This window comes from Pseudorasbora parva, chromosome 10 (assembly GCF_024679245.1).
Source record: "Pseudorasbora parva isolate DD20220531a chromosome 10, ASM2467924v1, whole genome shotgun sequence".
NCBI lineage: Eukaryota > Metazoa > Chordata > Actinopteri > Cypriniformes > Gobionidae > Pseudorasbora > Pseudorasbora parva.
In genome coordinates this window covers 29,912,260-29,940,219 of record NC_090181.1, presented here as the reverse complement: position 1 = coordinate 29,940,219, position 27,960 = coordinate 29,912,260, and the positions used below count along the sequence as shown (strand labels likewise).

The window sequence follows — 27,960 nt, the reverse complement described above, 5'->3', positions numbered from 1 at the left end:
TGAGAAAAGCATATTTTGGGATTATTTTAAGGTAATTTTAAGAGAATCAAAATCAATGAAATGTAAGCCACCTTTATTATAAGAATTCAAAATAACTGATTTTCTAACATAGTGAGTCTTATTTTACCCAAGAAATTTAAGCAACATTACATCAATCAGCTTGCAAGTAGATTTATTTAGAAATAAAGATTGAGCAGTATAAGATAAGCAGGAAATCCCTTCTGCTAAGCGGAGTTCTGCCTTTCAAAGATATTCTCTTAACAAGCCAAGGTTCATTTTTTCTGAGTATTCTATATAACTGAACTAAGAATATCAAATCATGTCCTTGTACAGAAAATAAATAATTAACCATCAACCAGTACAAACCTTTATTTTGAAAACAGGTTATTCTACTTCCGGTCTTCCAGTGCCATTTGAAGGCTTTACAGGCTGTTTTCCTAAGCAAAATCATACATCTGTTAACTTCTTTAAATAGTTTTAGCAATTGAAAGGGATGTTTCGTAGAAAGCTTTCAGCCTTAGAATATCACAACCCTACTGGATTTGACTGTAAAGGTAGGAATCTGTCCGACATTAATGACGTGTTGCCACCTCATGCTCCTCACACTGATCATGCATTAATCATGTAACGTAGATCTTAATAGCGAGCCTTTATCACGCACGCACACACACACACACACACACACACACACATATTGGATTAATCTATATGTGAATTGTATTATTAATATTGTGTGTGCTCTACTTCACGCAGATGAAACTGAATTCAGAAATTTTATAGTTTGGCTGGAAGATCAAAAAATCAGACACTACAAAATTGAAGAGAGGGGAAATCTCAGGAACATTCCCAGCTCAGAGTGGCCTAAACATTTTGAAAAGGTGAAACTACTAGTATACATCAACATATTTGTTAATTATATTATTTATACAGTTGTTATCATTATACATACAATGTATAAATACGTGTCGTATGTTTGTAGTATCTTCAAGATGTGAACTGTCCATTCAGCGTCCAGGAAAGACAGGAGTCCGTTGACTGGCTGCTGGGTCTTGCTGTTCGTTATGAATATGGAGACAATGGTATGATGATTTTTTTATTTGATATTAAAACCAGGGGTTGACAAATATAGATTTTTTTAAATGGCCAATCAACATCATTATCAAGAGAGCAGGTTGGCTGCATGCAATATAGTTAAAAATATATATTTTTAATAATTAAAATGTACATAAATTTAGCAATGATTGATTCAGTTCAATAAAGACATTTATAATGTCACAAAAGGTTTCTATTTCAAATCAATGCTGTTCATGTGTTTTTTTAATATAATATATAAATTATAAATGAGCAAAAAGAACTTCTTTCTAATTGTTAACCCCTAAATTTTGAGTGGTAGTTTATACAAAAGAAAATAAGAGGAACACTTTAATGCATTATTTACTGTCAAAAAGCAGTTTATCCATGTCACAGTGTAGAAGGTCTAAACTTTAGTCAATATGTACGGTTTTTGGATTAAAATATCCCAAAACTTCTAGAACAGGTTTTTTTTTTTTTTTTTTTTGTATTTTGTTGACTTGTGTACTTTTATTATCCCAAATGTTTCCAACAAGGTTTAAATCCAGAGAAGTCAGGTTTTTTATTTATCTATGTTTTATTAAACAGTTGAGCAACTGTTTAGATGCCTTTATCAACAAAAAATTAGATATAGCTCAGCACGATTAGTCTTATTGTTTGAATGTTTTCTTGATATACCGCAAGTAACATATTTGTGCCCAAAAAAGTAAATCAGACAACACTATTTTGTCAGCTGGCTAATATAGTATATTCAGATAGAGCTTTAGTTTTTAGAAACGGTAATACAGCATTTTCTCCAATTCGAATTAATTGCACGCCATTTATCAACACTTTTTATCCATCTTTTATTAATATATTATATTCTAATATTTATCTAGCTTACTGCAGTGTGTGTGAGTGAACGCACAGAGTAACGTTACCATAACTTTCAACACACTCAAATGTAAGTTTAGTTTGATTGTTTTGACCAAGTAAAACAGCGCTGTGTTACCTCATAATTTTAATAATAAAATAAAGTGACCTGTATGAGTAGTAACTCAACGTGTTTCACTACAATAAAATAAAGTGAATTTAAGTCTTCAAACGTACTGTAACAGTAACTAAGTTAAATTTCTGGGAATTAGGAGCCGGACGTTAAAAGTACCTTTAATTGTAACATAAACAACAAAACAAAAGGAGTGTCAGCTGTCGACTGTGGCATATATCCATAATAAAAACAGCAATATAAAAGTCCCAGGCTCTCGGCCCTTCCTACTTTATACCACAGTAACGTTAATAAAACTTTAAAGGGTTAGTTCACCCAAAAATTAAAGTTCTGTCATTAATTACTCACCCTCATGTTGTTACAAACCCATTTACAAAAGACATTTGTTCATCTTAGGAACACAAATTAAGATATTTTGATGAAATCCAAGAACTCAAGGCCCAGAAAGGTAGTATAGACATTGATAAAATAGTCCATGTGACTCAGTGGTTCAACCTTAAAGGCATGGTTCACCCAAAAATAAAAATTATCCCATGATTTACTCTCCCCCAATCCACCCTCAAGAGTTATATTAAAAAATATTTTACATTATTTTATAATGGCAATGATGGCAGCTCAACATTTTAAGCTCAGAAAAGTGCATCCGTCCATTATAAAAGTAATCCACACAGCTCCAGAGGTTAATAAAGACCTTCTGAAGCAAATTGATGGGTTTTTGTAAGAAAAATATCCATATTTAACACGTTATAAAGTAAAATATCTAGCTTCCAGCGGACCACCTTCAAGTTACGAAGAAAGTGTAACGCCTCTCGCAGTTCAAAATGCTTACTCTACGCCGACATCATCCCCCCGTTTACTTTATTTGTAAGTTGAATACGGAAGGTGGTCCGCCCAGAAGCTAGATATTTGACTTTTTAATGTGTAAAATATGGATATTTTTATTACACAAACCCATCGATTAACTTCAGAAGGCCTTTATTAACCCCTAGAGCTGAGTGGATTACTTTTATAATGCATGGATGCATTTTTTGGTCTTAAAATTCTGGGCTACCATTCACTTCTTGGAAGAACCAGAACTTCTTTTTATATAAGGCAAGGCACATTTATTTGTATTAGCACATTTCATACCCAATGGCAATTCAAAGTGCTTTACATAGAAATTAATTAAAATGGTGGTAACATATGCATGAGAAAAAAGAATACCATGTGTACGAATTAAAAATTAAAAACAAGTTAAAACGGTTGTAAAGAGAAGTGGACATTTGTGAGCAGCAGTATGGTTTCATGCCAAGAAAGAGCACTACAGATGCATTATTTGCTTTTATAATGTTAATGGAGAAGTACAGAGAGGGTCAAAAAGAGCTGCATTGTGTCTTTGTAGATTTAGAGAAAGCATATGACAGAGTGCCAAGAGAGGAGCTGTGGTATTGTATGAGGAGGTCTGGAGTGACGGAGAAGTGTGTTAGAGCTGTCCAGGATATGTATGAGAGCAGTAGGACAGTGGTAAGGTGGCCGTAGGTGAGACAGAGGACTTCACGGTGAAGGTGGGACTGCATCAAGGATCGGCTCTGAGCCCTTGTTTGCGGTGGTGATGGACAGGCTGACAGATGAAGTCAGACAGGAATCTCCATGGACTATGATGTTTGCGGATGACATTGTGATCTGTAGTGAGAGCAGGGAGCAGGTGGAGGTTTGCTCTGGAGAGAAGAGGAATGAAGGTTAGTCGCAGCAAGACAGAAACAGGAACAGTGAGGTTACACGGAGAAGAGGTAAAGAAGGTGCAGGATTTTAAGTACTTAGGGTCAACAGTCTAGAGCAATGGGGAGTGTGGAAAAAAGGTGAAGAAGCGTGTGCAGGCAGGTTGGAATGGGTGGAGAAAAGTGTCAGGTCTGTTGTGTGATAAAAGTGTACCAGCAAGAATGCAAGGAAAGGTGTACAGGACAGTAGTGAGAGCAGCGATGTTGTATGGTTTGGAGACCGTTGCACTGAGGAACAGACAGGAGGAAGAGCTAGAGATAGAAGAGCTGAAGATGTTGAGGTTCTCTTTGGGACTGACGAGGATGGATAGGATCAGGAATGAGTACATCAGAGGGACAGCACATGTGAGATGTTTTGGAGACAAAGTTAGAGAGGCCATGTTGAGATGATTGAGATGGTTGAGATGAAAATGAATATATTGGTAAAAGGATGCTGAGGTTAGAGCTGTCAGGCAGGAGGTCAAGAGGAAGACCAAAGAGGAGGTTTATGGATGTAGTGAAGGAGGACATGAAGGTAGTCTAGTCCAGTGGTTCCCAAACCTTTCCTGGAGGACCACCAGCCCTGCACATTTTGTATGTCTCCCTCATCAGACACACCCACTTCAGGTCTTGCCATCTCTACTAATGAGCAGATGAGTTGGATCAGGTGTGTCTGATGAGGGAAACATCCAAAATGTGCAGGGCTAGTGGTCCTCCAGGACAGGTTTGGGAACCACTGGACTAGTCAGTCTGAGAGAAGAGGATACAGAGGATAGGCCTGGATGGAGGCTGATGATTCGCTGTGGCGACTCCTGAAGGGAAAAGCCGAAAGAAGAAAAAGAGTTAAAACAGTTGTAAAGATAATAAAAAAAATAAAAAAATAAATACAATTTCAGATCCACAATGGTGGTCTGAAATAAAAATAAAACATCCTTCAGTTTACAGCCTACATACAGGTACCATCTTAATTAGAACACCTCTCCTTCATTTCTTTCTCAAACATGTTCATAACATCCATTTCAATCATAATTCCCTGATTTCTCGGGAGCCTTCTTGTTAAACCCATTCACTTTATCATAACCCTTCCACAGATGTACACATACTCAAACCTTGAATCATGGGCTAATTTAAATTTTTTGGGTTAACTAACCCTTTAATGTTATGAAGCGACGAGAATACTTTTTTGCGCAATAGAAGCGTCCTCTATTGGTGAAACATACATATTGTGCCTTTTAATTTGCCAAGTAAACATGCCCTGGTGTATATATTGGTCTTTCACTAATTGTAACATGCCTTATTCTGTCCTTTTTATTGGTGAGACTTCCTCATTGCAAGCTGTTTAGCAATTATGTTCAATCTCATCCCACTAGATGGCAGCATATGCAAAGTTTGCATTAAAATGTAGCGCTTTCAGCTGTCCCACACATTTGATTGCACAATCTTGATTCCATTTATGTTTAGAGCAAGATGTTCCTAGATCTGCTATCAAATCATTTTGTCAACTTGAAACCTTGTTTCCATCGCATTGGCCACTTATATATATTTTTACATCCCACAGTCGAGAAATATCGAAACTGCAAACCTGCAACAGAGGCCAATGATGCTCAGAAGTCTGCAGACCCATTAATTAATCTGGACAGTGAGTATTTCCTCCCCCAAATGTCTTTCCAGTCTCCAGTCCTGTTGTTATGAGACGGAGGAGGCTGATTAAAGAAACCATATCAGTCACTAAAGTGGCTTTCCAAGCATGTCTGAACAAACTGATTACACACCTCCTCTCTCCTCATCCCACAATGAGTGGGCTGAATCGAGCCAGTGACCCACAGCTGGAGGAAACCTCCAGATGTCAACTGAATAATGACACGCCGGGAGGACGGGGTTCACTGGATGGAAAATATTGGGCTCTGCTGTTGTTGTTTTTCTTTATTACAGTCTTGGTCTGAGTAGTTAGTTTCATTCCACTAATCACAAATCTAGCTTTTTTATGGTAACATTATTTTCAGAGATTGTCTTCTTGTCTGTAGTATTTAAACCTAGTCATTGTTTGGTTAAAACAATAGTTTTGCATTGGAATTTCTTTTTTCGCATTCCTTGGTCTGAAATGAAGTGTTATTTTTCTCTTTAGTTAACAATCCAGATTTTAAGGCCGGTGTCTCTGCTCTCGCTAATCTTCTCAAAATCCAGCGGCACGATGACTATTTGGTAATGCTTAAAGTAAGTAGGGTTCATTTGTTGATAGAATGAAACATTTGTCTGGATCAGGGCAATTAAACTGAAGTTATTCTGGTGTTTGTGATCACAGGCCATTAGGATCCTGATACAGGAACGCCTGACCCCTGATGCTATTGCAAAGGCCAGTCAAGCAAAAGAGGTGAGCGTACAATGTTTTTCTGAAATGAAAACACTGCTGGACTTCTTTAATAGTCGTTGATGAAAAAAAGTGTCTTATGCAGGGTTCCTACGCAGTTTGGTAAAGTATGGAATTTGATTTGAATAATTTCCAGGTCTGGATAAATATGGAAAAAAGAAGAGTATGTAAAAATATGTGTATCAAAACATGGCCAAAATTTCAAAAAACTAGTTGGACATATGAAGGAGTATTTCTGTGGCATGATGAGTGTTTTCTGTGTGACGTCATTAAGGGCGAAATTCCTTGTATGTGCACTTCTCCCGGATGAGGGCATGCGCACATCAACTAGAGCAAGCACAAGAGCCAGAACACACCCATCATGATGTGTGTGTGTGTGTGTGTGTGTGTGTGCGTGTGCGTGTGACTGATTAGCCCCGCCCACTGCACGCAGTCAGAAGTTCGGGCAAAGAATCGGTACAGCGTATCTTCCTTTTATAAATATGATCAAACTAAAGACTTTTATAGATACGAAGATATGCAATATGAGTTTTTGTTCTTTTTGGACCAAAATGTATTTCCGATGCTTCAAGAGATTCTAACTACGGTAACTGATGTCACATATGGACTACTTTGATGATGTTTTATTCCCTTTCTGGACACTGACAGTATAGTGTCCATACATTAGATATGCTCTCGCACTAAATATGAAATATCTTAAACTGTGTTCTGAAGATGAACGGAGGTCTTACGGGTGAGAAACGACATTAGGGTGAGTCATTAATGACATAAATTTCATTTTTGGGTGAACTAACCCTTTAACTCACTGTCGGCCGCTGGCCGCTTAGTCGTCGCTTTAAAAAAAAAAAAATCTAATTTAACGAACAAAAAATGTTTCAAACATAAAAAAAAAAAAAAAAATTACTTTATAAAGATACGAAACAAAATATAACTACTTTGACATTAAAAACAAAACTGAACTATTTTAATGGCTGCAACAAAAACCTAGAAGGCCTAGATTTGAGCTTCTTGTCTGCAAACTGTCTTTTTTTTTTTTTTTTACAAAAGAGGGTAACGCGAGTAATGAACAAATTTAAATTTCAGTAATTGTAATTGCGTTACTTAATTTAAAAAAAAAATTGGTTTCTTTTCATCATGTAAATGCATGTTATCACATCGAGAAAACCAATTAAATTAACCTTGAGGGAAAAAATAATATTTATGGATGACAGTACTAAATGCCAAATGTAATGTTAAATAATGCAGTATGAACCGAACCATTTGTGTTGAATATGGAAAAAAAAAAAGAGATTTGGAAATTTCAGTTGTGAAAAGTATAGAATTTTGTGTAGGAACCCTGCTTATGTAGTCATTCCATTAAAATACAGTATTATCACAATTTCAAATATGCTTTTTTATTTTTATGTCTTAAAATGTATTCCTGTGACGCAAAGCAGTTTTTTCAGCATCATCACTCCACTCTTTAGAGTCACATGACACTTCAGAAATCATTCTAATATGCCGATTTGCTGCTCAAGAAACATTATTATTGTTATTATTAATGTTGGATTACTTTTACAGTTGTGCTGCTTGCTTTTTATTTTTCAGAATTATTTGATTTATCTGAAAAGGAAATCTATTCTCTCATTATAAAATGTCTTTCTTTACTGTCACCTTTGATCTATTAAATGCATCCTTGCGGAATAAAAGTAATAATTTCTTTTAAAAAATCTTAACAAGAGGTAGTGTATATTTCTAAACATTTGCTTATTTGTTCTCTCATAGGGTTTACCAGTCGCTCTTGACAAGCATCTTTTAGGATTTGATACCGGAGGTAGGTTTGCACTTGCAGAACTGTTGCAAGGCTTCCCACGTCTACAAATAGTTTTAGTACACAATTAATGCACCATCATGTTCACAGTCTGCATTTAATTTCATATGTTGTTGACTTTGCTGAGGAATTGTAAGCACAAAGAATGTGTTTGATCGTTCCAGATGCGTCTCTGAACGAAGCGGCCAGGATTCTTCGCTTGCTTCACATCGAAGAACTCAGAGAGTTACAAACCAAGATCAACGAGGCTATCGTGGCAGTTCAGGCCATCATCGCCGACCCCAAGACAGATTACCGCCTTGGAAAGGTGGGCAGATAATAACCTGTGCCAGGACATTTCAGCAGAGACCGCCTTCACGAGACATGCTTTGTTTTCATTAACCACACCACAGATATTTTGTTTGAATTCAAGGCATTTTTGTGGGAATGCCAAACTGGACTTTTTTCTTCTTCTTCTCTTTATTATGCATTTGCTTTGCCCTGTAATTATAAAAATGCACTTATGAAATTTTATATGGGCTACCATGTATGTTTTTGTTGCATAATAAACCTTAATGCAACACAGCAAAGTTTTATGGCCAGACTGTATGTTTGTTTTACCCCTGGAGAAAGAAATGTATACCTCCAACTGTGCATATACTGCATTCAAGAACATAATCACTGCAGAGCAAATATATCTCAAACAAAATGTAAACACAGAAATTAAAGTTGTCAATCACATTTTATTGTTATAAATATCACATCTTAAAAAATACAAAAAGGATTACAAAAAATAATGTTGGTAAAAGACCACTTTGGTTGTTCAAAGTAATTACATTTTTTACTTTTTCTTCCCCAAATACTGTTTTAGTATTTTTATAAACTTACAAATTACTCAACTAAACTCTGAGGGTATTTTTTTTAATTATTTGTTAGGTGTTTTTTTAAACAAAAAGTCATAACACATACAAAAGTACAGTAGAAAGAAATGAGGTATAAAACAAATTTACAAAACTATTTTGAGAAAATATTCACGCGTTCATGTTTGTAAATCTGCCCTTTGGCATTGACGTTTGTCGAGACTTGTGGGTTCCGCGATCGGCTCTCTCCTGGGCCACGTCCCCGCCGCAATTCCCACAGCACCAGCTCTCCAAACACTCGCCCCAAAATAGCACCATGTGACGCTGGCTCTGTCATTAGTGTCACCCTATAACATAAAAGGGGACGCTCGTCAGAAATCCTTCACAGAAAGCCAAGTTGGGACAAATGTGATAACATTTCCTTTTCTAGCCAGGGAAATTGCCTCCTTTCATATGCTTGTACAGATATACAAACACTTACGCTGCTCCGATCTTGTTTGACTGTTTTCTGAGGGGGAAAATAAATGAAATGCTTTGAAGTACCAGTGCGACACCAGTGTTTCATCGCCTCTGTCAAAACTACAGTGATTTGGAAGTAGGTGCCTTGTACTTTTCTCTTAAGTGCCTGTAGCTGACAGCTCATTTCTGAAAAATGTTATCCTGTTATTTGCTTGAAAAGACGTCACCCACCTTTTGCTACATAGTAAATGTGCTTTTAGGTGTACATGTAAAAAGATACTTCAGAAAAATTACAAATATTGTGTTAGTCCCTCTTTTGCTGCCAAAACTGCTCTGACCTGTCGAGACATGCACTCCACTAAGGTCCTACCAAGATGTTAGCAGCAGATCCTTTTAAGTCCTGTAAGTTGCGAGGTGGGGCCTCCATTGTTTTTTTACTTGTTTGTTCAGCACATCCCACTTATGCTCGATTGGATTGAGATCTGGGGAATTTGGAGGCCAAGTCAACACCTCAAACTTGTACTCCTCAAACCATTCCTGAACCATTTTTGCTTTGTGGCAGGGTGCATTATCCTGCCAAAAGAGGTCAACCTAGCCTAGAAATCTAGACGCACCATAGCGGCAGCAAATCTAATCTGCCCGTGAGTGACGTCTAGCAACTCTCAATACCCTTCTGAGCTGTAAACGCCAAACTCTTGTCGGGCCAATCACATCGTGTATAGAGTCGGCGGGCGGGGCCATAATGACGACGGCCGAGTTGCGTTTGCGTGCTTCTAGTAAACACAGAAACTGGCGAATGGCGGTCTTTCGAATCAGCTTTGACCGCGACTCTGGAAGACTTGGAGTTAAGCTTTTCTCTGAGAAAAGAACAAAGAATGGCACTGAAGTCATTCTTAAAAAGGGAAGATGTGTTCAGAGTTTTGCCGACCGGATATGGCGAAAGTTTAATCTATCAACTAGCTCTGCTTCACCTTCGTTGCTCTGGTTGGTTGTAGCGTTATCCTATCACGTGCAGAGGGAGTTTGAAACACAACCATTTATCCCGCCCCTCAGATTGAGCCCTGTACATGGTGAGTTTCCTGACCAAACATCTTGATGTGGGTCTGGCTTGTCAGGCTTGTCACAACCACCAGGGAATACCGTTTCCATGAAAGGCTGTACATGATCTGTAACGATGCCTAGGTAGGTGTCAAAGTAACATCCACATGGATGGCAGGACCAAAGGTTTCCCTGGCCATCCATGTGATGTAAAAGAAAACGTGATTTGTCAGATGAGGCCCAGCTTCTTTCATTGCTCCGTGGTCCAGTTCTGATGCTCACGTGCCCGGTGTTGGACAGGGGTCAGGATGGGAGCCCTGACTGGTCTGCGGCTATGCAGCCCCATACACAACCAACTGCGATGTGCACTGTGTATTCTGACACCTTTATATCAGAATCCGCATTAACTTGAGCAATTTGAGCTACACTAGCTTGTCTTTTTGATTGGACCACATGGGCATCAATGAGCCTTGCCCACCCATGACCCTATTGTCGGTTCACTACTGTTCCTTTCTTGGAGAGCTTTTGAAAGATACTGACTACTGCAGACCGGGAACACCCCACATACATATATACATACATACATACATGCATATATACATATTATATTTTATATATATATATATATATGTATACACACACATACACATATATATATATATATATATATATATATATATATATATATATATATATATATATATATATATATATATATATATATATATATATATATATATATATATATGTGTGTGTGTGTGTGTGTATATATATATATATATATGTGTGTGTGTGTATATAAAATATTCTACTAGCAAAATATATTAGAAAAACAAAAAAGATGATATACTTTACCACAGAAATCTGTAAGCACCTTATAAACAGTGTGGAGGAGCAACTGTAATTCCATACAAATGAGACCTCTGATCAGGCAAGTACTCATCCGTTGACTGGTTATCTCGACTAAGAGCGATGACTCCATCTCTGAAACATCACAGAAGAAAATATAAAATGAGTCAGTAATTTTGTAATAATTGGTGAAGGTACAGACAAAAGTAGACAAATTGGACCTCGCAACAAATATCAGTATGCTCCTAGAGTTCTGCTTTCAATAAATTGTAAATCACAAATAGTAATAAACTTTATAAAGCTATATTATCTGCTCTACTTTTCAGTTTCACTGCAAATTTCACTCATGTTGCTTTGATGTTTGTATCGAGTATGAATGGAAGTTGTGACAGAAAGTAAAGTGAAACAAGCATGAAGGAGTTGCCAACATGCAGGATATACAGGAGCTTTCATGAATAGAACAATATCTGATAGGTATTATTGATTCTGATGATCATTTAGTGTTGAACATGCATGTGCTATGCTTTACCTCCTCCAGTCTGTGTAATAGTAGTGATTGGCGAAGTAGACCATGCTAAAGGGGTAGCTCAGTTTACTGTGGACCACACGTCTCCCTGTCCCGTCGGGCGATATACACTCTAGGCGCTTGGTTCCTGCCCAAAACACAAAAAATTAGGTTACCAACAGCCTGTTATTGTGTTATCTAATTCAGATTTACATAGTCAGAATAATATGATCAGACTTTATGTTGAAAGCCAAAAATATTGCAGCACAAAAACTGGCCTGCATGTGCTTAGCGCATACCTGCATCGGCCCAGCAGACCTGGCGTGTAGTGGAGTCATAGGTCAAAGCGTTGGGCAGTCCAATGCCATCCTGTACCAGGACTCTTCGGTTTTGTCCATCCACTGAGGCGCTCTCGATTTTAGGAGCTTCACGGTTCCAGTCTGTCCAGTAGAGGGTTCTGTGAACAGATCAGGTTTTACTTGTCAGAACATTATGGCAATGGTTGAACTTTCAATTGACTTAAAAAAATATATAAACTTGTAAATGTATAATTTAAATTTGCTTATATTTATATTTCATACATGTTAGTTTAAAATGTATTATTATTTATTTATAATGCATTGTTTTAACACATTGTATAATGGTATATATATTTTGTATTTAAGTATTGTTAAATTTGAAAAAAGTCTCGCTCACCAAGGCGTATTTATTTGATAAAAATTCAGTAAAACAGTAATATTGTGATTTGTGAAATATTATTACAATTTAAATGAACTGTTATGTTTTAAAAATGTAATATATTTCTGCTATACAAATAGTGTATATATATATATATATATATATATATATATATATATATATATATATATATATAAACACACACACTAACAAAATTTGCTATATACACTATTTATTTCAAAATATTTATATATTAAAATAAAATAAAATAAACTATATATATATATATATATATATATATATATATATATATATATATATATATATATATATATATATATATATATATATATATATATATATATATATATATATATATACATATACACACACTATTTGTTTATAGTATTGTAAGATATATAATTTATTGCAAAATAGTTAATAGCTAATACTAATCCATATTTAACCAAATACTTACAAGTTTGATAAAGTGAGTAAAGTCAAAGCTAGCTGAAACATTGGTAAATAAATGCCATGCTATGCTTAAGAGAGTGTGCAGTTGTTCTCTTTTAATTAAAGTCAAAGCTTTAAAATTAAATGCATTAGATTGAGACAAGGCTTTTAACATGGGAGGCAAAATGGCTCACAGCTTGAGATTTTTTAAGGGTTGCAAATTGTTTTGCTAAATGTAGAAACATACAAAACTGTTCTGCTCTATTTAGCATTGATTTAAACAAGATGTTTTAAATCAAGGCCTATGAAACTCAGTCCCTCAAAAGATGGTAAATAATAACTAGCCGGCACAATTTTTAAAGATGAATGACTCACTGGGCAAAAAAAAAGATTTATAACCGTAAATGATGTTACTTTCCTTGAGGATTTCTAAGCATCAAATCACAATTTCAAAGCATTTGAGGTAAAAAAAAAAAAAGAAAAGATAAATATATAAGGGATATTTATAAGAGGAGCAGCAAACTGCTTGCATAACTAAATATTTGTTTTGTAAAATTCTCAACTAAATTCTCCTGCATGCCTACATTAAGTGTGACGGCGAAAACAAACTAGCACATAGTGCATATCGCAGCACCAACAAACACACATTATTTAGCAGCTATTCTCATGGCCCATGAGATTCGTGTTATATCTCCTGTCCTCCACCCTAGTTCAGTTGCTCCAGATGTTGCAGATGGCTGTGTTTGTGGAGTTGCTGGCCCACACGTTGCCTGCCTCCCCTGAGACCCGAGAGCCAGGCCAGACACTGAAGCAACACTAACATCTGGGCCAATTTGTAGCCTTGCCCTCTTATTTTCTCTGCCTCCCATACACGTCCTGACCTCCTCGCTCTCTCGCTTCATGTGCTGTTCTCTCCCTTTCCCTCAATCACACTTTTTTTCACAATAGCAGATAACAGATTTTTTAGTTTTGAGCATTCTTGTAAAGGAAACGAGGAAATGAGGGTTCATTAAATCAGCCAATTACAGGATTAATTAAGCAGTGATGCCCCTGTTAATGGTGCAGTCTGAGTGATCCAGCATGCTCAAGACAAAAATGCTGATTTTTTTAAAGATAAAAATAAACAAAATGTATTGATTGAATTTAATGAATTATATAATGTTAAAAATACTGTTTGTATATATTCAAATGAGAAGAATTCACTTTTTACTTCTGGTATTGGTTTTAGTTATCTTTAAGATAATCTTTAAGCAATTTGAGCAAATACCCTGTAGGGGAGTCCACAATGATAGCTCTGGGATTCACTAAGTCTGTGTCAAACAGAACACGTCTGTCACTTCCATCAAGGTTTGCTGTTTCGATCTTGTCTGGTGTGCTGTCCACCCAAAACAGTCTCCGACGGGCCACATCTAAAGCAAGACCTTCTGGACTCGTCAAAGCTAAAAATAAAAAATAAAAAAAAATAATAATAATAATAAATAAATAAAAATTATATATATATATATATATATATATATATATATATATATATATATATATATATATATATATATATATATATATATATATATATATATATATTGTATATTATATTTCATAGATTTTTTTTGTGTGCAAAATATCATACCTGTATTGATGATAATCTCAGATTCTGATCCTGGCTCCAGACTGGCTCGATTGATTGTCCGTCCTGCCAGATCGGTCCAGTAAACTTTCCTTTCTCTGCAGTCGTAATCAATGCCGACCACTATAGAGCCCTGAAAGTGTAAACAGGGCTGAATTAGTACACTTTTCTTAAAGCCACAGATTTCAGTATTTCAATCAATATTTTGCAAGTCTCACATGTAGAGCAAGCAGCACTGAAGATCTCTGCTTGTCCATCTGTGTGCCATTGAGAGGTAAAACTCCAATCTGTTGACCCTGGGCATAGAGCAATGACGTGCCAGCTGGAGGCGGGGTCACATCTGGGCGTGGCAGAGGGCGCATAGTGGGAGGGGCCACAGTAGGTATACCTAGAAGATTGACGGTAGATTGTTTTAGATTCATTTTTTGCCTCTTGTTATGAATATGAACATGAGATGATAAGAAAAATAGAAATTAAATAAAACAGATCGGTCATAATCAGTTCATAAGCCTGGAGACTTAATTTGTTTTTTAACAAAAATTATATTTCACACCAAGTGACACTCACATGCAGGCTTCACAGTGTCGTGTGAGCGGGTTCCTGGTACTTCCCGTCCGTTTCGGTCCACACACCAGCAGTAGCTGCTGTCTCCATAGCACTGAACCGGGCTGAACTCTCCCGAAGAGTCACACTGAGGTAGATAGTGGTGGGAATCCGGCTGGCCTCCGTATTGCTGCAACAGACTGGCTCTCCAGCGCTCACAGACGGTCTCTGGACGCTGGGTTGGAGGCACTATCAAAATGAACAAAAAATTACAAAACTATATACAAAATAAAAACAAAAGTGTATATAATAATATTATTATACAGTATATATGTAAACTATTATGCATCCCTAACCACTATTTCTAAAGAAATCAAAGATACATTGACAATGGATTTGCTTACTTTCTATCCATTTTCCATTTAACATATAATATTAAAAGTTCAAAAGCACTATTACTTCATCACAAGTTTTATTTTTTGGCTACGAACCATTTAGACAAATTAGGATGCATTTTATAACTTTGGTGAGAAGAGGACACATTCACTGGCAGTGTTGACATGGACTAAAGTGCACAGATCTTCCTTCTGCTCCGTAATCTTGATGAAACACAGACTGGACTCTGGAGCTCTGCTACAAATTAGAGTGATTGTTTACACATGATGTGAAACTACTTAGCAAAGTAGAAAGCCCATCATTTGCAAGCAATATTACAATTCTAACACCAGACACAGGAAGGAGACCATGTCAAACATGTTTTAGATGAGTTGCCCATGCAAAAGTTGGCACTATGATGCTAGTTCATGGTGGATTGTTGCCAGGGCGTTGCTATGCAGTTGTTAAGGTATTCTATTTATACGTGTTTTTTTTTTTTTTTTAAAGGTATGTACATTTATAAGACATAGGGCCCTAATTTAACGCTCTGAGCATATGGTCTGTAGCGCATGGAGCAGGTGCACTTAGGGCGTGTCCAAATCCACTTGTGCTAGTTTAATGACTAGCCCAAAAAAGCGGTCAGCGCGCCTGGCATACGGTCCAAAAGGGTTATACCTAGTCTCTTAATGGGTGTGTTTTAGGCATAATGTCAAATAAACCAATCAGTCTCATCTCCCATTCCCTTTAGGGCCTTTGCGCTTTTTACATTGCAGAATTTTGTGAGCAGAAAGACTGAATGCTAGAATGGGTAAACCTTGGTGATCTGCCTGCGATTTCATTTCTCAACTCAGTCTGGAAACCCGTGCATTCATTACTACTGCTTCTGTTACACTTTTGTGTAACAGGCTGGCATATCCATCTGGCTTATCCACCTATTGGCCGGTTTAACACGGCCTGTTGATCCTGCCTCTTGTGGTCTGATTGGTTAAGGACTATCCAATTGCGTACAGAGTCATTCGAATAATACCAGTTGATCACGCCTATTGTGCAGTAGAAAATACAGAGCAGACTCCCCACACCCAGGGCCGTGTTAAGCCTTTGCGGGGCCCTAGGCTAATGCTTGCCACTGTAGACTTAGGACTAGTTAGGACAAGGTGGCTGAATACATCCTTCTTACCAGGTTCATCACAGTTCATTCTCGGGGTTCCAGGTGGAGTTCGGGTTCCCGCTCTCTCCTGTCCTCTACTGTCCACACACCAGCAGTGACCTGTGGACCCGTGGCACTGCTGACGCCTGTACTGACCCTCCTCATCACACTCAGGGACGAAGGCTCCCACCAGAGGAACATCACCGTTCTGAAGACTGTCTCTGTGCTGCTCACACTGGGTCTTGGGACGAACTGGATGTACATGAGATACACAAGGGACTGTTACTCTGCTCTTTAGATATGGCTAAAGACCAAAGTATACTTCACCATCCGCTTTCCACAACGGTCCATGTGACGTGAATTTTTTATCATCAGGATGGTCCACAGTTGATTTACGTAATCAGATTACTTTTTTCAAGTAACTTGTAACATTACTTTTAAATGTACAGTTACTTTTTCAAATAACTAACGCACGTGAATAAGTGCAGATGCATTCTATATAAACGATTGTCATTTTAGTTCTAGACTAATTGTGCAAGCATGAATTTACTAATCTCACTTGCACGAAAAAAATATTCTGTAGTATTCCTTAAAATGAATAAAATCAGTGAAATGCGAAATCAGAATACTATGCAATATACACTATATTGACAAAAGTATTGGGACACCCCTCCAAATCATTGAATTCAGGTCTTCCAATCACTTCCATGGACACAGGTGTATAAAATCGAGCACATATGCATGCAGACTGCTTCTACAAACATTTGTGAGAGAATGGGTCGCTCTAAGGAGCTCAGGGAATTCAAGTGTGGTACCATGATAGGTTGCAACCTGTGCAAAAAGTCCATTCGTGAAATTTCCTCACCACTAAATATTCTACGGTCAACTGTTAGTGGTATTATAACAAAGTGGAAAAACTGCAACTGCAAATGTGTGTTTCTGCTCTCATGGCCAAATCAGTATACTTAGAAAGGCTCACACTCTTAAGACGCAAGATGTAGCAGAATGTGGATAATGATGTTTGCTTAGAAAAGCAGCCCCATCCACAATATAACCCTATTAGACCAATATCCCACTCCACAAAATTTTGCTGTATATTAGATTGGCTGTGATTTTATTGCTTTATGTAACGTTTTGGTTTTATTCAAGCCTGAAAAATTTCTTGGCACTGGAAACTTAGGACTTTTTAGGACGAGGCTCTCTTACCAGGTTCATCACAGTTTATTCTCGGGGTTCCAGGTGGAGTTCGGGTTCCCGCTCTCTCCTGTCCTCTACTGTCCACACACCAGCAGTGACCTGTGGACCCGTGGCACTGCTGACGCCTGTACTGACCCTCCTCATCACACTCAGGGACGAAGGCTCCCACCAGAGGAACATCACCGCTCTGAAGACTGTCTCTGTGCTGCTCACACTGGGTCTTGGGACGAACTGGATGCAAATGAGAATGAGATATAAAAGGGACTGTTACTCTGCTCTCTAGATATGGCTAAGGCACCACCTGTAATGAAAGTCTATTGGATTTTATTAGCTTTAATATCATTCACCAAGTACCAACTTGTAAGTTTGATTGTTTAGAGAAGCAGCTTCGTCCACAGTATTAACGCCTTTAGACCAAAATCGCACTCCACATAACTGTATATTTAATTGGCTGTGATTTTATCGCTTTATGAAACGTTTTGGTTTTATTCAAACCTGAAAAACAGCTTGGCACTGGAAACTTAGGACGAGGCTCTCTTACCAGGTTCATCACAGTTTATTCTCGGGGTTCCAGGTGGAGTTCGGGTTCCCGCTCTCTCCTGTCCTCTACTGTCCACACACCAGCAGTGACCTGTGGACCCGTGGCACTGCTGACGTCTGTACTGACCCTCCTCATCACACTCAGGGACGAAGGCTCCCACCAGAGGAACATCATCACTCCGGCTCTGAAGACTGTCTCTGTGCTGCTCACACTTGGTCTTGGGACGAACTGGATGCACATGAGATACACAAGGGATTGTTATTCTTCTCGCTAGATGTGGCAAAATCCCAAAGTATACTTCGGCCATCCGTGTTCCGCAACAGTCCGTGCACTGTCTGCGTGATTTAATTTTCATCATCAGGAGGGTCAGCGGATGTATGCGCACACTGTGCAGCTCAATTTTTGTGACCGCTCCAAATGCGTTGATTTGCTCTCATGGCAAAAAGGGGTATACTTTGAAAAGCTTAAGGTCTCAACTGTGCGTGAGATGGAGTGGAAAATGGAAAATTAAGTATACTGGGGCCTTAAAGAGTTAGTTCACCCAAAAATGAAATTTATGTCATTAATGACTCACCCTAATGTCGTTCCACACCTGCAAGACCTCTGTTCATCTTCAGAACACAGTTTAAGATATTTAATATTTAGTCCGAGAGCGTATGCAAGTGTAGGCACACTATACTGTCCATGTCCAGAAAGGGAATAAAAACATCATCAAAGTAGTCCATATGTGACATCAGTTGGTTAGTTAGAATCTCTTGAAGCATCAAAAATACATGTTGGTCCAAAAAGAACAAAAACTACGACTTTATTCAGCTTTGTCTTCTCTTCCGTGTTTGTGTTCAGTCCTCAAATAAAGATTCAAACGGTCATGAATCAGCTTATTGATTCATTATTCGGATCGCGTGTCAAACTGCTCAAATCACGTGACATTGGCGATCCGAATCATGAATCAATACCCTGATTCATAACCATTTGAATCTTTATTTGAGGATTGAATACAAACCCGGAAGAGAAGACAATGCTAAATAAAGTCATACTTTTTGTTATTTTTTTGACCAAAATGTATTTTCGATGCTTCAAGAGATTCTAATTAACTAACTGATGTCACATATGGACTACTTTGAGGATGTTTTTATTCCCTTTCTGGACAAGGGCAGTATAGTGTGCATACACTTGCATACGCTCTCGGACTAAATATAAAAAATCTTAAACTGTGTTCTGAAGATGAACGGAGGTCTTACGGGTGTGAAACGACATTAGGGTGAGTCATTAATTACATCAATTTCATTTTTGGGTGAACTAACCCTTTAAGGCCTCACCTGTAATGTAAGTCTATGGGATTTTTATTAGCTTTTATATCATTCACCAAGTACCTACTGAAAAAAACAGCTTGGCACTGGAAACTTAGGACTTGTTAGGACGAGGCTCTCTTACCAGGTTCATCACAGTTTATTCTCGGGGTTCCAGGTGGAGTTCGGGTTCCCGCTCTCTCCTGTCCTCTACTGTCCACACACCAGCAGTGACCTGTGGACCCGTGGCACTGCTGACGTCTGTACTGACCCTCCTCATCACACTCAGGGACGAAGGCTCCCAACTGAGGAACATCACCGTTCTGAAGACTGTCTCTGTGCTTCTCACACTGGGTCTTGGGACGAACTGGATGCAAACGAGATACACAAGGGACTGTTATTTCCCATTACACTTGTGGCAAGGGGGGCGTGGTTCAGCGAGGTCTGCAGCGGGAGAGAGAGCCGCGGGACGAGCGGTAAGTGAGTGGGTTGGACGCAGATTAATAACACCTTTATCTTGTTCCAGTAATGGGCGCGGAGAGGGGATAAAACGCCCGTGGAACCGGAGACCAGAAAAAAGAGAGAGGCGGACTGTTGATGCGACACCCTGACCCTGAGTTTACCCGGAAGCCGGAAGCGCTGTGAACTGGAAGTGATTGTCTATGAGTTTGTCTGAAGCACACGCTGAGTGTGACACTGAGTTTGATACAGAAATAAAAGAGAGCATCAACAGTCCAACTGACCCCCGTGTCCTCTTCCTTCCTCACATTACGAACTTACTACTCTGGTGCCGAAAACCCGGGAAGGAAGTAGGACAGCGCCGCCGCCACGCCGTTTGCGGACATCATCACCTCCCTCGCGGCCCTCCACCAAGATCAACACCAGGCTATGCTGGACCTTCGGGCAGATCAAGAGCGCCGCTTCGCGGCCATAGTCCAAGGCCACCAAGAGGACCGCGAGAGGTTCCGGAGCTGGATTGACCGGGAGGTTCGCACCGAGGCCGCCGGGCTGGCCGGCGCACCGGTGCACGTGCCCCTTCATAAGATGGGGCCACAAGACGATCCCGAGGCCTTCATAGACTTGTTTCAAAAAGCCGCGGCTAATACCACTGCTTTCGGGAGAAGCCCAGGCGGCCGCACAACAACTACCGGTGGCGAACCTCCTGAAGTACGACGACCTCAAGAGGGCCATCATTCAACGGGTCGGCCGACCCTTCGCGATGGCCCAACAGCTCCGGGACTCGTGCCGCAGATGGCTCCTGGCCGGCGGAAGCGACGTGGACCACATTGTCGATCTGGTGTACTGGAGCAGTTTGTCGCTCGGCTTCCGAAGAAGACCGCCGAGTGGGTCCAGTGCCACCGGCCCACGTCGCTGGAGACGGCCGGGACTGTTATTCTGCTCTCTAGATATGGCTAAAGCTCAAAATATACATCAGCCATCTGTGTTACGCAACAGTCCGTGCACTGTCCGGATAATGTCATTTTCATCATCAGGAGGGTCAGCGGATGTCTGCACACACTGTCCCGTGCAGCCCAATATTTGTAACCGCTCCAAATGCAATGCAATCCAAATTTGCTCATGGCAAAAAGGGGTATATTTTGAAAAGCTTAAGCTCTCAACTATGTGCAAGGGGGAGCGTACCGTAGAAAATTAAGTATACTGGGGCCTTAATGCCCCACCTTTAATGAAAGTCTATGGGATTTTATTAGCTTTTATATCATTCACCAAGTACCAACTCATAAGTTTGATTGTGACGATTCAGCCCGTCCATATCAGCATTAGATCAAAATCCCACTCCACCAATTTATCGCTTTATGCAATGTTTTAACTTTACACAGGCCTGAAAAACAGCTTAGCACTGGAAAATTAGGAATTGTTAGGACGAGCCTCTCTTACCAGGTTCATCACAGTTTAGTCTCGGGGTTCCAGGTGGAGTTCGGGTTCCTGCTCTCTCCTGTCCTCTACTGTCCACACACCAGCAGTGACCTGTGGACCCGTGGCACTGCTGACGCCTGTACTGACCCTCCTCATCACACTCAGGGATGAAGGCTCCCACCAGAGGAACATCACCGCTCTGAAGACTGTCTCTGTGCTGCTCACACTGGGTCTTGGGACGAACTGGATGTACATGAGATATACAAGGGACTGTTATTCTGCTCTCTAGATATGGCTAAAGCTCAAAATGTACATCAGCCATCTGTGTTACGCAACAGTCCGTGCACTGTCCGCATAATGTCATTTTCATCATCAGGAGGGTCAGCGGATGTCTGCACACACTGTCCCGTGCAGCCCAATGTTTTTAACCGCTCCAAATGCAATGCAATCCAAATTTGCTCTCATGGCAAAAAGGGGTACACTTTGAAAAGCTTAAGCTCTCAACTGTGTGCAAGGGGGAGCGTACCGTAGAAAATTAAGTATACTGGGGCCTTAATGCCCCACCTTTAATGAAAGTCTATGGGATTTTATTAGCTTTTATATCATTCACCAAGTACCAACTCATAAGTTTGATTGTTTCGATTCAGCCCGTCCACATCAGCATTAGACCAAAATCCCACTCCACCAACTTATTGCTTTATGCAATGTTTTAACTTTATTCAGGCCTGAAAAACAGCTTGGCACTGGAAAATTAGGACTTGTTAGGACGAGGCTCTCTTACCAGGTTCATCACAGTTTATTCTCGGGGTTCCAGGTGGAGTTCGGGTTCCCGCTCTCTCCTGTCCTCTACTGTCCACACACCAGCAGTGACCTGTGGACCCGTGGCACTGCTGACGCCTGTACTGACCCTCCTCATCACACTCAGGGATGAAGGCTCCCACCAGAGGAACATCATCACTCCGGCTCTGAAGACTGTCTCTGTGCTGCTCACACTGGGTCTTGGGACGAACTGGATGCACATGAGAATGAGATATAAAAGGGACTGTTACTCTGCTCTCTAGATATGGCTAAGGCACCACCTGTAATGAAAGTCTATGGGATATTATTAGCGTTAATATCATTCACCAAGTACCAACTTGTAAGTTTGATTATTTAGAGAAGCAGCTTCGTCCACAGTATTAACGCCTTTAGACCAAAATCGCACTCCACATAACTGTATATTTAATTGGCTGTGATTTCATCGCTTTATGAAACGTTTTGGTTTTATTCAAACCTGAAAAACAGCTTGGCACTGGAAACTTAGGACGAGGCTCTCTTACCAGGTTCATCACAGTTTATTCTCGGGGTTCCAGGTGGAGTTCGGGTTCCCGCTCTCTCCTGTCCTCTACTGTCCACACACCAGCAGTGACCTGTGGACCCGTGGCACTGCTGACGCCTGTACTGACCCTCCTCATCACACTCAGGGACGAAGGCTCCCAACTGAGGAACATCACCGTTCTGAAGACTGTCTCTGTGCTGCTCACACTGGGTCTTGGGACGAACTGGATGCAAACGAGATACACAAGGGACTGTTATTTCCCATTACACTCCTTTGCACAACACCTTGTTTATAAGAAATGAAAGGTATTGTGCAGGTTAAAGAGCTGTTTAACTCTAAACTCAAATAAAGTTACAGAATGATCTGCTTTGATAGTAACACTGCAGATGTTAATGCGGCCCATGTAAACACAGGTGGTTTTGACAACCCTCGAGCTTCCCTAAAATCCTGTATTTTTCAGAGAGGAATGTAATGTGTGTCTACAACAGGAAAAAGTTGTAGCTCTTCACATTTTGATCCTATCCTCCTTAAACTCTAAGGGTCAGGGCCTGTTTTTCCATTCTGCCTTCAGTAGAGAAGAATCTGGAATGTGTACTGAGGATATTCACTATCATTCAAAAGTTTGAAATCAGTAGGACTTCATTTGAAGGAATTGAATATTTTTACTCAGCAAATATACATAAAATTGATCAGAAATTACAATAAAGACATTTATATTATGTTTCAAATGAATGCTGGTCTTTTAAACTTTCTATTCAGAAAAGAGTAATTGCTACCTCTTTATAACAAATCCCATGACAATAAATTAGTAAAAACATTAGAAATTGTATTTAAAAAGGACAAGTGGCCTATTGAGAGAGGACTGTGACATCATTTCCCCCCCAAAAAGTTCAGGTAGACCTTCTTACCAGGTTCATCACAGTTTATTCTCGGGGTTCCAGGTGGAGTTCGGGTTCCCGCTCTCTCCTGTCCCCTACTGTCCACACACCAGCAGTGACCTGTGGACCCGTGGCACTGCTGACGCCTGTACTGACCCTCCTCATCACACTCAGGGACGAAGGCTCCCAACTGAGGAACATCACCGCTCTGAAGACTGTCTCTGTGCTGCTCACACTGGGTCTTGGGTGGAACTGGATGCACACGAGATACACAAGGGACTGTTATTCTGCTCTCTAGATATGGCTAAAGCTCAAAATATACATCAGCCATCTGCGTTATGCAACAGTCCGTGCACTGTCCGCATACTATCATTTTCATCATCAGGAGGGTCTGTGGATGTTTGTGCATACGTCTGCGCACACTGTCCAGATGCAGTCCAATTTTTGTTACTGCGCCGAATGTGTCTTTCTGCGCTCATGGCCAAAGGAGTATACTTTGAAAAGCTCACACTCTTAACTGTGCGCGAGATGAAGCAGATTGTGGAAAAATAAGTATACCAGGGCCTTAAGGACCCACCTGTAAAGTAAGTCTATGGGATTTTATTAGCTTTTATATCATTCACCAAGTACCAACTCATAAGTTCAATTGTTTAGAGAAGCAGCCCCAACCACAGTATAAAGCCATTACACCAAAATCCCACTCCACAATATTTTGCTGTATATTCAATTGGCTGCGATTTTATCGCTTTATGCAATGTTTTGACTTTATTCAGGCCTGAAAAATAGCTAGACAGTGGAAACACAGGACTTGTAAGGACGATGCTCTCTTACCAGGTTCATCACAGTTTATTCTCGGGGTTCCAGGTGGAGTTCGGGTTCCCGCTCTCTCCTGTCCTCTACTGTCCACACACCAGCAGTGACCTGTGGACCCGTGGCACTGCTGACGCCTGTACTGACCCTCCTCATCACACTCAGGGACGAAGGCTCCCACCAGAGGAACATCATCACTCCGGCTCTGAAGACTGTCTCTGTGCTGCTCACACTGGGTCTTGGGACGAACTGGATGCAAACGAGATACACAAGGGACTGTCATTCCCCATTACACAACACCTTGTTTATAAGAAATGAAAGGTATTGTGCAGGTTAAAGAGCTGTTTAACTCTAAACTCAAATAAAGTTACAGAATGATCTGCTTTGATAGTAACACTGCAGATGTTAATGCGGCCCATGTAAACAGGTGGTTTTGACAACCCTCGAGCTTCCCTAAAATCCTGTATTTTTCAGAGAGGAATGTAATGTGTGTCTACAACAGGAAAAAGTTGTAGCTCTTCACATTTTGATCCTATCCTCCTTAAACTCTAAGGGTCAGGGCCTGTTTTTCCATTCTGCCTTCAGTAGAGAAGAATCTGGAATGTGTACTGAGGATATTCACTATCATTCAAAAGTTTGAAATCAGTAGGATTTCATTTGAAGGAATTGAATATTTTTACTTAGCAAATATACATAAAATTGATCAGAAATTACAATAAAGACATTTATATTATGTTTCAAATGAATGCTGGTCTTTTAAACTTTCTATTCAGAAAAGCGAAATTGCTACCCCTTTATAACAAATCCCATGACAATAAATTAGTAAAAAAATTAGAAATGGTATTTAAAATAGGACAAGTGGCCTATTGAGAGAGGACTGTGACAATTTTTCCCCAAAAAAGTTCAGGTAGACCTTCTTACCAGGTTCATCACAGTTTATTCTCGGGGTTCCAGGTGGAGTTCGGGTTCCCGCTCTCTCCTGTCCTCTACTGTCCACACACCAGCAGTGACCTGTGGACCCGTGGCACTGCTGACGCCTGTACTGACCCTCCTCATCACACTCAGGGATGAAGGCTCCCAACTGAGGAACATCATCACTCCGGCTCTGAAGACTGTCTCTGTGCTGCTCACACTGGGTCTTGGGTGGAACTGGATGTACATGAGATACACAAGGGACTGTTACTCTGCTCTCTAGATATGGCTAAGGCACCACCTGTAATGAAAGTCTATTGGATTTTATTAGCTTTAATATCATTCACCAAGTACCAACTTGTAAGTTTGATTGTTTAGAGAAGCAGCTTCGTCCACAGTATAAACGCCTTTAGACCAAAATCGCACTCCACATAACTGTATATTTAATTGGCTGTGATTTCATCGCTTTATGAAAAGTTTTGGTTTCATTCAAACCTGAAAAACAGCTTGGCACTGGAAACTTAGGACTCTCTTACCAGGTTCATCACAGTTTATTCTCGGGGTTCCAGGTGGAGTTCGGGTTCCCGCTCTCTCCTGTCCTCTACTGTCCACACACCAGCAGTGACCTGTGGACCCGTGGCACTGCTGACGCCTGTACTGACCCTCCTCATCACACTCAGGGACGAAGGCTCCCACCAGAGGAACATCACCGCTCTGAAGACTGTCTCTGTGCTGCTCACACTGGGTCTTGGGACGACCTTCAAGGTAAATGTTGTAGAGTATAGAATTAACTTCAAGGGTAAAAAAAAAATTATTCAGTCATCATTTACTTAACCTCATGCTGTTCCCAGCTTTGGATCACAAATATTTTTTTTTTAAATAAAATCTCAGAAATGTCTGCCCCTTTACTGAAAGTCTGTAAATCTGTTCATCATATAAAACGATTGTGTCTCTTCAGAAGCCTCTCGATTCATATTATCTTATGATCTCTTCATGAATGTTTTGAAGTGTCAGATTTTTGGGTGTACAGACTTCCATTGGAGAGACAGAAATGTCTCCGATATCATTAAAAATATATTTTTATAGATACATTTGTGCTTTGAAGATGAACGAAAGTCTGATGTGTTTGGAACAACACGAGGGTGGGTAAATGCTCTCAGAACGTTCTTTATAAATAACAACGTCAAAAACAAATATGCAAACAACTACCATTTTGAGGATGGCACTGGAAACCATCTCCATGGTATCCTGGTTGGCACTGGCACCGGAAAGATCCCGGACTGTTGGAGCACAAGGCCTGGGCGTGACACAGCTGGTCACGACACTCATCTACATCTGCACACACCACACAACACGCACTCTATAATTCAACAAATACAACATGAACCACATTCCTCAGGATGTTAGTCTGAGTCATTCTAGCTGTTGCCCAAAGGCTCCAAACTCCCTCCATCCCGTCAAAGACCAGAGACGCGCTGAACAGGAAGGAGAAGAGTTAACTGTCCTCTGACCTTCTTGTGTTCTTCAGCTGCGAGTCTCCTACGCACATTCCCTGAGTGTGGACATTGGGTAATTATTTCAAAATACTCTCCCTTCCCCAGTGTCTCTGGTTACTCCTGCCTATCTCCACACTGCAAAGGCTTCACGTTCAGCATTCAGCTGAGAAGATGAGCCTGTGATCTTACCAACATTTAACCTCTGCAAACACATCAAACCCCACTGACTGAGTCGTATATAAACTACTGATATCAACTAAAGGATTTTAATCAGAATGACAAAAAAAGTGTGCATGTAAACGTAGCTAGCGCCACATGACCATTCAGAAATCATGATGATTTGCTTTCATTCAGAAATGAATGTTATATTATTATACATCAATTTTATTATCCATGTTGAAAACAATTGTGCTGCTCAATATATTTGTGGACACTGTGATACATGGATTGTTCTAGGACTTTATGATTAACAGATTTTTGATCAACTTCTTGTTTTTCCACTTCTTTCAAAAAAAATGAAATCTTACTGACCCCAAACTTTGGATGTTGGCTTTCATTGTAATTGAGAAATTATTCATATTAAGTGATTTTAATAATTTATATTAAATTAGATTAATTCCTCTCAGTTAATACAAATAATGAGTCAAGGTAAAGATTTTAGTTCTTTCTTGTATACTTTCATCTTGCGTGTATTGCATACATACTGTATAATGTATGCATGATAAATAAATAATAACAGAAAAAAATATTATAATAAATGTGGCTGTTTGTCATTTTCATAAAGTAATTTTAAGTATATATATATATATATATATATATATATATATATATATATATATATATATATATATATATATATTAGGGATGTCGAAATAACATGTTCATTTAAAGGTAGGGTAGGTAAGAATTGGTTAAAAACTTTTTTTCCAAATTTTTTTAAACTTTCTTTATATATCAATGCATAATTAAAATGTAAGTACTCTGAAAAAGAAAGTATAAAAGTTGAGCATCTTTAGACCTTTCACGACTGTTTTAAAGACAGCTCATTATTTTCATTCACTCCACCTTCTCCCTTCTGGGCTCTTTCCAAAAGCCACGTCCCCAAAATACATGAAATGGACTGCATTTATATGGACTGCATTTATATAGCGCTTTTATTCAAAG

General features: G+C 39.5%; 2 protein-coding genes across 6 annotated transcripts in view; one reads left to right on the top strand and one right to left on the bottom strand.

Annotated features, from left to right (window-relative positions):
* Window positions 1–375: 375 nt before the first annotated feature.
* Window positions 376–8,495, top strand: rtraf (RNA transcription, translation and transport factor). The gene is made up of 8 exons (XM_067455818.1): window positions 376–554; window positions 754–878; window positions 980–1,079; window positions 5,351–5,431; window positions 5,918–6,006; window positions 6,095–6,163; window positions 7,925–7,973; window positions 8,135–8,495. The coding sequence occupies exons 1-8, from the start codon at window positions 494–496 to the stop codon at window positions 8,287–8,289; spliced, it is 729 nt and encodes a 242-aa protein (XP_067311919.1). The 5' UTR covers window positions 376–493; the 3' UTR covers window positions 8,290–8,495.
* A 175-nt stretch (window positions 8,496–8,670) lies between these two features.
* nid2a (nidogen 2a (osteonidogen)) overlaps window positions 8,671–27,960 on the bottom strand; it is a 49,365-nt gene continuing 30,075 nt past the window's right edge. The window contains exons 11-30 of one of the 5 annotated variants that reach the window (XM_067455813.1): window positions 26,510–26,635; window positions 25,837–26,058; window positions 25,310–25,537; window positions 24,410–24,637; window positions 23,609–23,830; window positions 22,702–22,923; window positions 22,164–22,391; window positions 21,404–21,625; window positions 19,653–19,874; window positions 18,219–18,446; window positions 17,687–17,908; window positions 16,511–16,732; window positions 14,983–15,207; window positions 14,634–14,803; window positions 14,419–14,548; window positions 14,059–14,230; window positions 11,960–12,117; window positions 11,685–11,808; window positions 11,162–11,290; window positions 8,671–9,156 (exon numbers count right to left, since the gene is read on the bottom strand). In XM_067455813.1, coding sequence (XP_067311914.1) covers window positions 11,182–11,290; window positions 11,685–11,808; window positions 11,960–12,117; window positions 14,059–14,230; window positions 14,419–14,548; window positions 14,634–14,803; window positions 14,983–15,207; window positions 16,511–16,732; window positions 17,687–17,908; window positions 18,219–18,446; window positions 19,653–19,874; window positions 21,404–21,625; window positions 22,164–22,391; window positions 22,702–22,923; window positions 23,609–23,830; window positions 24,410–24,637; window positions 25,310–25,537; window positions 25,837–26,058; window positions 26,510–26,635 — 3,680 coding nt within the window. In that variant the 3' untranslated portion in view covers window positions 8,671–9,156; window positions 11,162–11,181. The remainder of the gene's footprint in view (window positions 9,157–11,161; window positions 11,291–11,684; window positions 11,809–11,959; window positions 12,118–14,058; window positions 14,231–14,418; window positions 14,549–14,633; window positions 14,804–14,982; window positions 15,208–16,510; window positions 16,733–17,686; window positions 17,909–18,218; window positions 18,447–19,652; window positions 19,875–21,403; window positions 21,626–22,163; window positions 22,392–22,701; window positions 22,924–23,608; window positions 23,831–24,409; window positions 24,638–25,309; window positions 25,538–25,836; window positions 26,059–26,509; window positions 26,636–27,960) is intronic. The other 4 variants (XM_067455812.1, XM_067455814.1, XM_067455815.1 and 1 more) reach the window with 4 other exon arrangements.

Coding starts and splice junctions, on each gene's coding strand:
- rtraf (XM_067455818.1), top strand. CDS start 494: ATGTTTCGTAGAAAGCTTTCAGCCTTAGAATATCACAACCCTACTGGA. Junction 5,432..5,917: donor CCCATTAATTAATCTGGACA/GTGAGTATTTCC, acceptor TTTTCTCTTTAG/TTAACAATCCAGATTTTAAG. Junction 6,007..6,094: donor ACTATTTGGTAATGCTTAAA/GTAAGTAGGGTT, acceptor TTGTGATCACAG/GCCATTAGGATCCTGATACA.